The sequence below is a fragment of the Ailuropoda melanoleuca genome, unplaced genomic scaffold (assembly GCF_002007445.2).
Source record: "Ailuropoda melanoleuca isolate Jingjing unplaced genomic scaffold, ASM200744v2 unplaced-scaffold11384, whole genome shotgun sequence".
Lineage (NCBI taxonomy): Eukaryota > Metazoa > Chordata > Mammalia > Carnivora > Ursidae > Ailuropoda > Ailuropoda melanoleuca.
Genome location: NW_023179820.1, coordinates 4819329 through 4831786, shown reverse-complemented (window position 1 = coordinate 4831786; position 12458 = coordinate 4819329). Strand labels below are relative to the sequence as shown.

Here is a 12458-nt window from a genome sequence, read left to right as displayed (position 1 = left end):
TTTTTACATTTTCTTAGGTGATTCTAATGTATAGTGAGAAGTAAGAACCAATACTCTAATTTATTAAAAGTTTCTATAATTTAAATTTGAGGCTCTATAATTAAAATTTGGTCTTTGCATAGGGAAAAAATGCAGTCTATAGAAACTATCCCTAAGGAAACTCTGATGTTGAACTTACTACTGAAAGACTTTATCAGGCACAATAGATATGTCAGAGAACTAAAGGATACAATTTTGAAAGAAATAATGCATAACAACATTGCTCTACTAAATGGAGAATATCAGTAGAGAGAAACTGCAAAGAAATTACCAAATAGAAATTCTGGAGTTGAAAAGTATAATAAATGAAATGAAGAAAAACAAAATCACTAGAGGGATTTAATAGCAGATCTGAATGGCAGAAGAAAGACTCAGAAAACTTGAAGATGATTGAAAGAGATTATCCAGTCTGGGGAAGAAAAAGAAAAAGAATGAGGAAAAATGACGAGCACCTCAGAGACCTTGAACACCTTAAAGCATGACAACTTACACATGGTGGAGTTCCTGAAGAAGAGGGAGAAGTGAAAGAGGCAAAAAGAATACTTGAAGAAAAAAATGGGTTGAAAACTTTCCAAATCATAAAAACATTAATCATTTATGAATTTCAGTCAACCCCAAATAGGACAAACTCAAACAGATTTTTCACCTCAACACACCATGGCCAAAATGTCAAAAGACAAGGACAAAAAGAGAATCCTGAAAACAGGAAGTGGAAAAACTCATTCTGTACAAGGGAGCCTCAATAAGATTTATGGCTGACTTCTGATCAGAAGCTATGGAGGCCAGAGAGCAGTGGGATAACATATTCACAGTGCTGAAAGAAAACAGTCAAAAAGAATTCTATACACAGCAAGACCATTCTTCAAAATGTGGGAGAAATTAAGATAGTCCCAGGTAAATAAAAACAGAGAATTTCTCTCTAGCAGCCCTGCTGTATAAGAAATACTAAAGGGAGTTCTTCAGGTTGAAATAAATGACATCGGAAGGCAACTCAAATCCATGCAGAGAAAGAGCACCGGTACAGGTAACCATATATGTAAACATAAAGGGTGTTTTTGCATGTTAGTCTTTTCTACTTCTATCTGATTTAAAAGACATTTGCATAAAGCAATAATTTTAAAATGTCTTAATGGGCTTATAATGCATAACATTATAATTTTTATGATAATGATTACAAAAAAGAGGAGGAGAAAGGAATGCTATATTGTGGCAAAGTTTTTGTATAGTATTGAAATTAATATTTTTAAATTGAGGATACTAATTTTAATCTCTAGGGCAACCACTAAGAAAATAACTTAAAAATACAGTAAAAGAAATCAGTGGATAAAATGGTACAATAGGAAATACCTATTTAACATAAAAGAAGGTAGTAATGGAGGAATAAGGGGAAAGGGATGTAACATGTAAAGAAAACATATAGAAAATAGCAAAAATAATTCTTACCTTTCAGTAACTGTGTTAACTGAAAATTGATTCAACACTCCAATCAAAATGTAGAGATTGGTGAAATGGATTTAAAAAGCATTATTCAACTATATTCTGTTTGTAAGAGACACATTTCAGTTCAAAGAGACAAACTGGTTGAAAGTAAAGTGTAGAAATAGTATGAGAACAGTAATCAAAGGAAAAATGAAGTGGCTATACAAATATCAGACAAAATAGACTTTAGCTATAAAAGTCAAAATTGTTACTAGAGATAAAGGACATTTTGTAATGATAAAAGGATAGATCATTCAGGAAGATATATAACTGTAGATAAGAAAATAAAATAATAATGAATAGGTAAATTCATAGAACTTCCCTGCCAGAAGCTGAGAGGAAGTAATAGGTACAAGGGATCTTTTTGTGGTTATAAAATATGTAAAACTAGAATATACTATGAATATACTGCATTTGTGAATATGCTAAAAACTACTGAATTGCAAATTTTGAAAGGATAACTTCTGTGATATATGAATTATATCACAATAAAGTTGTTATAAAAACAAAATGTAAAGGCTTCTTAGATGATGTTGTAGTCCCATTATTATCTCTTAGGTAAATAAGGAAGCCTAGCATAGCATAAATGTAATGCCAGCTTCATTGTCCTCAGTTATTCTGTTCTTAAACACTTTGGGAGATAAAGTTAACTCCATTCATCTTTGCTAAATAATAGCTAAATAGTTGTCACACGTTTCAGCTGTTGACCAGGACTGGGAAAGCAAAACATGGAATTCTTATACCTCCTGTAGAGAAAAATGTACTGAACCAGTGATTGAAAGACCAACTGTTTGCATGATATTCGCTTGCGATCTCCTAAAGTCACCTCTGACTGAGCACTTGGTCTACTTCCCAGTTATTTACTTGGGAGAAAGGAGACTGAGGGTCCACTGTGATTCTTAGATATTGCCAGAACTGGCCATTTCTAGTGGACATTGTTAATGATAGAAATTGAATCAACAACCTATTTTCAACTATGTGGCAAATAACCAGATGCCAAATACTACCCTAAAAAGGGCACCACCTAAATGAAATAGCATACTTGGAACTTACTTACCTTAATGAAAATTACCCTCCTATGTATTTCTAAATTTCTTGAGATAGGTGGAAGATAGGTAGAACTCCTGGACATGGATACACATATCTATATATATGCCATATGTATGGGAGGGTTCCTCCTAAAATGTGATCTTATTTCCGTCCCTCACTGCCTCCACCTGATTAATGCCAAAGTTGTTTAACTATCATGTCATAGTGCTGTGGCAGAGGTGAGTTCATATGCAGAAAAAGCTCACATGATAACAACGTAACATGGAAATATTTTCTATGTTATAGTAAGAACAGGCTGCATACTAAAGCCCATTTAGCAGTTGTGATGATGTAGGGAGAACCATTTTGGTGTCTGTCGGTTCTCCATGAAAGTTGAGAGTTTCTGTGGCTTCAAGATTTCTATTAACTTGTTTATGAAAACTAAACACTCACTAAAATTTTAAATAATAGAAGAACCAACTGATTCAGAGGAAACAAAAGTTGCACATTCACTGATAACATGATAATGGGACTTTTTTTGACATTGTTGCAATCTGTACAATAAAGCAATGGCTAATCAAACTTTGTATTCTAAGCACCGTGTGTTAGGAAGTAGAATCCCCTTGAGGAAGATTTATCAACATTCAATCTGCAATTCAGCAAACAATGACTGCAAAGAGCAATGCTTAGTCTCTGCAGAGCTGCAAAGTTCTCTGCCCTCCCAGCTTCCTTCACACGCTACCCAAACGCACGCCCTCCTGAGTTCACGCAATCACCCTATCTAAACCCTCCCCCCTCTCTAACTCCTCACTATGCTTTATTTTTCTTCCCAGTGTTATCCCCATCTAAAATTATATTGACATTTTTCTTATGTGCATGTTCCTTTCCTTCTCCTCCGTTAAACTCCACATGCAGGGATTTTCTTGTTTATTACCTTCAGCAAGAGAACAGCACCTGCCCATAGTAAGCGCTCAGTAATATACATGCTGGATGAATAAATTAAAGTTCATTTCAGGTTATGAATACAAAATGTTATGAACTTTCCTAGCTCCCTAGTTTTACATAAACGTGAAAGTCAATGAATTTTGAGTCCTTCACCAGTTAGGAATTTTGGCTTGGTTGTAGGCCCTCAGGCAACGTTCGTCCTCTGTTAGGGCTCACTGCTGAAAACCTCTGACTCTAGTCTAGAGCGTCACGCTTACTAGGTTCAGCTCTTCTGAAGCCTGGGTATGTGACACTGACCTTAGGAAGTCCTGGGTTCTAAGAGAAGATTTAAAGCAAGTTGATTTATCCAAGCTCAGAGTGAACCAGAAAAATACAGAGGCGTAATTGGTAGCAGTTAACATTTGGTGAAGAGAGTGATAGATTATATCTAAATGTTTGGTTATTTTAAACCTCTCTCATAATTGCATGTTATTTTAATTCCTAGTGGTGAGTGACACTTGCTTGGTAAAATCCCATCTGCTTTCTTCTGCCTTCCGGAGCAGCTGCGTGTTGCTAGAGGAAATTACAAACCAAGCTGCATGGTTTCACTTTAAATTCATGACCACAAAACTGAAATGGGCCTTATCACAGCACAGGACTCGTACTATGTTTCTTTAGTAAGAGAATATTCCCATGCCCCTAGGCAACTGTTTCAAACTTTTTCCTCTTTTCATTTATATTTTTTAAAGATTCGTTTATTTATTTGAGAGAGGGAAAGAGAGGGGGGAGGGGGAAGGGCAGAGGGAGAGAATCTTCAAGCAGACTCCCTGCTAAGCACGGAGCCCAACATGGGACTCGAACTCATGACCTGTGAGATCATGACCTGAGCCAGATGCTTAACCAACTGAGCCACCCAGGTGCACCTTTTTCCTCTTTTTAAATTTCCTCCCCATACATGTTTTACTGAGACTGTAGAAGCCATAAATTAGACACACCATGCCTGCCCCATTTTTTCCCTTTCTGTTACAGGAGACAAAAGAATGTTTTGCCTTGTTATGGACTGAATTACGTACCCCTCTAAAATTCATATGTTGAAGTCCTACCCCCTAGTACCTCAGAATATGACTGCTGTAAAATAAATATTTGTGCACCCCCCCCCCCCCCCTTCCATGTGGAAACCTAATTCCCAATGTGATGGTGAGCAGAGGTAGAGTCTTTGGGTAATTAAGTCATGAGGACAGAGACTTCATAAATGGGATTAGCCCTCAGAAAGGAGGCCCAAGAGAGCTCCCTTGCCTCTTTGCCATGTGACGACGACACGACTGTCTGTAAACCAGGGAAGAGGCTTTTGCCAGACACGAGCTCTGCTAGTGCCTGATCTTAGATTGTGGGCATCCAGAAGTACAAGAAACAAAGGTTGTTTAAGCCACCTAGCCTATGGCATTTTTTTCCTTCAGATGAATATGTTTTATTTCCATAAAAAATTATTCCTTGTATTTGATTATAGCCCCTACAATATTTGAATCATTCATACTCAGTGTACACTTGCTGTTTTGAATTGTGAATGTGGGGTCAAAAATTCTGGTAGAGGTGAGATTTTTACTCATTACATTAAAAGGGGTAAAACGTTTTATTCTATCTGTTGAAAATATGACTTTACTCCCTGGGTAAGGGATAAGAAAGTGACAGGTTCTGAATTTCTGCAAGTCAAGTTCAGTTTTTTCCTGAAACCCCATCCTTCTGGACTGGGAAGAGGTTCAACCAGACGACCTAGAGGGGAGTTTCTTTACCTCCCCTCAGGGTTGAAGGAAAGTTTTTGGCTTCCTACACCTTCCAGAACACTGGCCACCCCTAACATTTTCACTGTCCAAATCCAGAAAATACGAAGCTCAAAAAATCTTGAGTTGAATTTGAAGACAGCGTCTTTAGCAAAGCAAGCCCCCAGGATTTAAGACTCCCAAGGACACTACTTCCCTTTGAGATGCCCCCTTTACTAGAATTCTGTATGGAAATCTCTTGAGCTCCTGCTCCCCTTAGCTCCTTTGTGAGTAACACCTGCTTTGGTTCTCCTTCCATTTTTTTTTTAATTTAATTTATTTATTTGACAGAGAGACAGCCAGCAAGAGAGGGAACACAAGCAGGGGGAGTGGGAGAGGAAGAAGCAGGCTCCCAGGGGAAGAGCCTGATGCGGGGCTCGATCCCAGAACGCCGGGATCACGCCCTGAGCCAAAGGCAGACACTTAACAACTGCGCTACCCAGGCGGCCCTCTCCTTCCATTTCTAATAAGTCTAGGTAGAATCTACTGGACTTACCTCTAGAAGCCTACTTTAAAAATAAAAAATAAACCCTCTGATTTGGCCAAGTTTTTTTTTTCCCTTTTTAAGTGAGATTGAGGGAAGACAAAGTTCTAGGTATAGATGAAAAAAGAAAATATCTACAATTTTATTTATTTAATCCAATAGAAATGTATTGATTTCCCACTCTGCCAAGCACAGTTCTAGACATCATTTGTAGCAATAAACAAAGCAATATTTCTGTCAGCACAGAGCTCATATTTTATGGAGATGACAATATATAAGAAAATTCATTTATTTGTTTATTCAATTTATGATAGGTGCTTTGAAGAAAAGTACTGGAAAATAAAGGAAGAAATACCAATGAAAGTAAAACGTACGTTGCAATGTCAGGAAAAAAGGTTGCATTACATGAAGACCTGAATAAAATTTTGGGAGAAGACATGTAAATATAGAGAAAAAAATTATTCCAGGACAATGGAAAAAGCAAGCCTCAAGATCCTCATCTTGGCATGCTCAAGGACCAGCAAGGGAACCAGTGTGGCTAAGGGAGAACATGCAAGGCAAGAAGACTAGAGAATAACTTACAGTCCCGATCATGGAGAGACTTGTACATCAGAAGGGGAGCTCTCAATGTATTCTAAGTGTGATGGGAAGCCTTAAAAAGCATTCATTTCATTGTTGCTTCAGTTGTTTATGTGCAGACGTGATTCAAATTGACCAACGAGAGTTTCATGACCCCAAAATTATTATGTAAATGTCTAATATGAAAATGTGATTAGTTTATTACAAAGAGGTGGACAAGTCCTAGACAGGTCAGTTGATGTTGCTTTTTATATGATGTCCTGTCTAATGAGATGAAAGTCAAAGTTTAGCTTTGCAATAAAAGCGAATTTCAGATTTGCAAGGAACACCTTTTTAGCCCAGATCTTCTAGAATGTAGAGCCAGAGGTAAGAATTCAGTTCTTAATGCTTATTTGAGAGGTGCACACCCAGGACAGTGAGGTGAGGGAAAAGGCAAAGCTAGGCAAGGAAATATATGACACACTGTGCTGTGTGACACTTGACACTTGACATCAGCTGGAAAACAACTGGCCTGTCCACATGCAGGACTCAGGGGTAGTACACAGCAGGGGGAAGGAAGGGTGAGTTTATTTGTTCAGCTCCCTTCTGCATCCCATTTCTCACTGTCCAAGGTTCATTCTGCAGGCAGGTAACTCCCACACTCTGGCTCTTGTTGTGTGGCCACATGGGAGCCAATCCCCACATTACCTAGTGCTCCTCCGTGGAAAGGTGACTCAGTGTGAGTGAGGCATCAAGTGAAAGAGAAGGAGTCAGGGGATCTGAGATAGGACAAGCCCGCCTGCAATCTTTGAGTATGTCTGTAACTTACTTGAGATGGGATCATCCAGACTAAGATTCAGCACCTCCAGAATTAGTTCTCTCCTTCTGTTCAGAAGTTAACTTATCTTGAGTTAAAATCTGACTCCAAATGATCATGCTTTTATTGCTACCTCTATACTACTTGCATTACTTGGCAGGCAGTGGACTGAGCACATCACTGACATCATCTCATGCATGCCTTACATGAACCCTGTGAAGTTAGCATGACTGCCTTGAGGATAGAGATGAGGGTAATCAAGCTTAAATACACAGACTAGCAGAGCCAAGTTTCACAGCTATTGAAGGGTGAGCTTGCCCCTCATTGGGCTTCCTGCTCAATGGGAAGCTTGCTTCTCCCTCTCACACTCCCCTTGCTTGTGTTCCCTTTCTCTATGTCTCTCTATGTCAAATAAATAAATAAAATCTTTAAAAAAAAAAAAAAGAAGAAGGGTGAGCTCGCACAAGAATATGAGCTGCTTGACTTTGAGTTTAGACTGAAGAGCTATGCTAGACTATTACCCTTCACAGCCCTATTGCTCAGGATTTCTTCCCTGAATGACATAGATACTTACCATCTCATCAAAATACAACCCTTCAATATCAGAAGTAGCTCTAATGGCCTAAGCCATGACCCTACACCCCATTCTTTATTTTCATGATTACCTTGTTAGTCCTTTAAAGGTTCTTGGAGATCATCTCTTTATACAGCCATTTCCCACCTTTGAGTACAAATGAGGAGAAAAGAAAAACTCATCCTCTGTTTTCTATTTTAATTTGGTCGTTCTGCAAGTAATGCCACATGCACACACACACACACACACACACACACACACATACACACCCTGCTTCTTCAATCTTTTCCCGTGGCATCTGGTACTAGAACTTGATATGGAGGAATTTACAGCTGCACTTCAGGGCTTGTTTTTTATAGCATTTAGAAGTGTTTTTGTGTTTCTAGTAGAATTATTAAGTGTTACTATATTAAATTCATTTACAATGTTTCTATTTTGTTTCCACAAAATTCTGATTTCTCAAGGGTTGTGTAAAGCTAATTGCCAAACCCCAGAACAAGGAAAAAGTAATGTTAGAATAATATTTTCTTTTCTGTTTATTTGAAAAGTTGTAACTTCTACAGGGTCACAATCTTCATTAATTAAATCTCTGATAGGTACAGCACATTAAGTCATTTAAGGTAAAAGTTACATTTTAGAATGGAGAAGTACAAGAAATAGTTGGGGTACAGAGCTGTGCAAACTTTGCTTTGAATTTCAGTTCTGTGACTTACTAGATGAGTGCTCTCAGGAAAAGTTACTCCAATTAGCTAACCTTGCTTTTGGCCAATTAGGGATAATAATTTCTATCTCACAGGATTTGGGGAGAGATGAACACAAGATAACGATAGTTCTTGACTCAACTTTAATCATCAATAAATGGACTCTATTTTTGATGATGGCTATTCTTACGATACCTTTATACATTTAAAGTAAGCAAGCTTTGTTGTCCTTAGTATTACTCATTAATGTCTTTAATACAAAAACATTCACCTTATCAAATTCAAACCTCAAGCACTCCTCACCATATTTGGTGGCTTTATCCTTTTTTTTTTAGGCAAATTAATGCCAAATGTTTCTATATAGCTGCATTCTCAGAGATGTCCCCTGGGAATTAGCAATACCCCACACATATTGTTAGGTATTCCATGGGAAAAGTTCCAAAATTAATAAATGTGGGAAACCACATGATATTTCCTCTTAAAAATTCACATGTGCAATAGCATAATAAAGGTTCAGAGATTCCTTATAGTAAAGAACCAATTTAAATTTGTGCTAACCCAATGTCTTTTGGAAATTATTTGGCCAGAAAATTTTTTTTCATAGGACATTTATTACAATCTCTCTGGACATTAGTGTTACACAGGACCCAGTTTGGGAACACTGCATTAGAACATGTAAAGATGAAGCATCCGTAGGAACCATGGAAGAGTTGTATGGAAATAATTATTTGGAGTGTGCTTCCCTGATGCTAAGGAACTCTGAGTCACAATGTAATTATATGCCACTAGCACAGTTGCATTTCTCAAGGAATTCATTTTCACGCAGATTACTGGTGGGAAATAAAACAGCATATTATGCATCAGGCAATTCTTATTGGCTCAGGCACTGAGAAAGCAATCCGTTCACTTTGGTAGTGCCCATACGAATTCCTCTATGGTTTGTTTTTAATAATATTCATTTAATTTGTGATTCTGTATTTCAAATACTGTTTTGGCTCTTAAAAGTAAGCAGTCACACAGGGAAATTTCATAAGTTTTGTAAAGGTAGTTTCCTGCTTCCTAGCTGATGAGCAAAGGTTAGCAGGCAAAGGCACAGACTTGGAGTCAGAGACCTGGCACAGGGTCAAGCTCTGTTACTCATGAGCTGTCATACCCTTTGGAGATCAGTTTCCTATCTGTGAGTCTGGAACAAGATAACCTATGCAGTAGCATTTTGCATAGCGATAAATTCTATGTACACATAACGTGTTAGTATCAAAGTCAGTATTGCTAGAAAATGGAGAATACAGGTCTACATATGTGTATGAGCAAGGAATTACTCTCATGATTACACATTTGAGGGGAATTCTATTCCTCTTTGCTCATTTTTCTAAGTGGGGATTTCTACTCCATTCCCCAAAATGGATCTATAGCCAAGGACCAATTTCAGCCTTTCATATGGCTCTTCACATGAAAATTGATTTATCTGATCAGGGAGAACTCAGCATCTGACACCCATTGGTCTCCTGTCATCTACTGGTTGTGATGTTCACTGGGACCTCAGTGCCCAGCCCCTCGCTCTCCACTCATGGCTTTCTTGCTTTTCTTCTCTCCCAGGTGGCCTCACTGAGCAGGCTGGGACCATGGAGGGCAGGGGAAAGTGAAAGGAGCCAGCAGTTTGGGGTGGATAATTTCAATTCAGAGATGAGATGATTAGCAGCCCTATTTTCTTGCTCCAAATGTAAGCCACATTCTCCAGTCTAGCTCTGCCAGCAAAAATAACATCTTTCATTTCCTGGTGTCCTATTTCTCCCCTGGGAAAAAAGAGTGTGATTGGCTCTTCAGTGAGGAATCTAGTGACGAAAAGCATTACTTATAAAAACTACATATCAAGTCTATAACAAAAAGGACAGACCGTACCAAGCATTGTTGAGGATGTGGCAAATATGGACCCCTTATATGCTGCTAGTGGGAATGTAAAATGGTACAGTTGTTTTGTTGTTTTAGAAAAGAGTTAGGCAATTTCTGAAAATGTTAAACAAGAACTTACTATGTTACCCAATAATTCTACCCCTGGAAATTCACCCAAGAGAAATAAAAGCATGTGTCCACACAAAGATATGTATGTAAAAGTTCTTGGCATTTCTTATCGATAATAGGCCAAAACTGGAGACAATCCAAATGTCTGCCAAGAGATAAATGTGTTAGGGTCACCTGGTGGACCCCGCGGGAGAAGCATGCAGCTCTTGATCTTGGGGTTGTGAGTTCGAGTCCCCGGTTGGGTGTAGAGAGTACTAAAAAAAATAAACTTCAAAATAAAAAGAGATAAATGCATTAAAAATGTTGTATATTCATATATGGAGTGCCATCTAGTTCAAAAGCAATGAACTACTGATAACGTGCTAAAACATGGATAAATCTCAAAAGTATTATGCCAAATGAAAGATCTGGATGAAAAAGCCCACATTTTATGTGAGTCTATTGATTTCAAGTGATCAGAAAAGGCAAATTCATAGAGTTAGAGAACATATCTATGGTTCTCTGAGGCTGCAAGAGGAGTGGAAATTAACTGAAAATAGGCACAGGGAGTTTTTTGGGGAGATGAAAATGTTCTAAAATTGGGTTGTGGTGATAACTGCACAACTCTGTATATTTACTAAAAATCACTGATTTGTCTTATAATCGGTGAATTTTGTAGTATGTAAATGAAAACTCAACGAAGCTGCTAAAAATTAGCAAATCCTTTCAAACTGGTGTGCTTAATATAACTATTGAAATATAGGAATTTTATTTGAGAATATGTGTTAACCGGTACCTCCTCCTTTCGCCAGGTACCTGCTGTCTGCAGGAGGTTGCTTCATTCAGTAGTTGCATGGCCCTTGTCGGTGCCTGAGTGCTCAATATCGGGCCCCATGGGGACCCGGGCATGCCAGCAGAGGCGAGCGTGGGAGGCAAGGATGACAGCTTCCAGGAAGCAAAATATGTTACTACCATCTCCATGTTGGACCAGATCAACTGCTGTCTGAACCACCTGGAGGAAAAGAAAGACCACGTCCATGCCCGCCTCCAGGAGTTGCTTCAGTTCAACAGGCAAACACGCCTTGAGTTCCAGCAGCAGTTCCGGAAGGCCCCTATCAATCCCAGTCCCTAGGCTCCCCAACCCCCCTGAACCAGGCCCAACCTTGCCTCCCTGGGCTAGGGGCTGTGGCCTGGGCACTCACCACCTAGCTTAGATACCTTCTCAAGGGCTGTCCTACAGGTCTGCCTGCCTGGGCCACCCTTCTCGTGCTACCTTGGTGTGTCTGGGTGGGCCCACACTACCTGGCATCTCCTCCGGGGATCAGGTGTGGGCCTGCCTATCTTGCCTGCCTACCCAATTCCAGGGCATTCCCCACTGTGTCCAGGCCATGAGTGTCTACATTAATGGGTTTCTAACACACACACACACACACACACAAAAGAGAGAGAAGGAGAGAAAGGGAAGGGAAGGGAAGGGAAGGGAAGGGAAGGGAAGGGAAGGGAAGGGAAGGGAAGAAGAGAAGAGAAGAGAAGAGAAGAGAAGAGAAGAGAAGAGAAGAGAAGAGAAGAGAAGAGAAGAGAAGAGACGAAGAAAAAAGGAAAGGAAAGGAAAGGAAAGGAAAGGAAAGGAAAGGAAAGGAAAGGAAAGGAAAGGAAAGGAAAGGAGAGGCTTTCAAGTTCTTTGGATGATTATTTTCTTCCACCATATAATACGTCATAATAATTGTACAAGAGGGTATATGCAGGTGAAAATTCTGCTACCAGTAAAATACAGTCGGCTGGATTTTTGAACTAATCTATAGGCAGATCCCATTTGCAGGTCCTTTTGTGGCCCCTTCACATCTGAGTGGAAGGGTCCAGGTGTACTCCTTACCCCAGAAGCTCTTTCAACATGGAGTTCTGTGAGAGTATTAAATTTGGAGAAATCCTATTTTTTCAGGATTTTCTTAATTTTTGATATGAAATGGGTATATACATCCTTACAACTACTTAATATAGTCTCCAGTGTATGGCACCTTGCTTTCTGAGAGGCTGTATG

The 12458-nt window shown here is 39.0% G+C and overlaps 1 protein-coding gene across 1 annotated transcript; it reads left to right on the top strand.

Annotated features, from left to right (window-relative positions):
- The first annotated feature begins 9123 nt into the window (after positions 1 to 9123).
- Positions 9124 to 11868, top strand: LOC117797717 (UPF0184 protein C9orf16-like). The gene is made up of 2 exons (XM_034650179.1): positions 9124 to 9193; positions 11296 to 11868. The coding sequence occupies exons 1-2, from the start codon at positions 9124 to 9126 to the stop codon at positions 11550 to 11552; spliced, it is 327 nt and encodes a 108-aa protein (XP_034506070.1). The 3' UTR covers positions 11553 to 11868.
- Positions 11869 to 12458: the final 590 nt, after the last annotated feature.

Excerpts from the sequence above, each read along its gene's own strand:
- LOC117797717 (XM_034650179.1), top strand. The coding sequence starts at position 9,124 with ATGGAAGAGTTGTATGGAAATAATTATTTGGAGTGTGCTTCCCTGATG. Across the intron at positions 9,194-11,295 it reads AAGGAACTCTGAGTCACAAT|TGCTCAATATCGGGCCCCAT; the intron begins GTAATTATATGC and ends TCGGTGCCTGAG.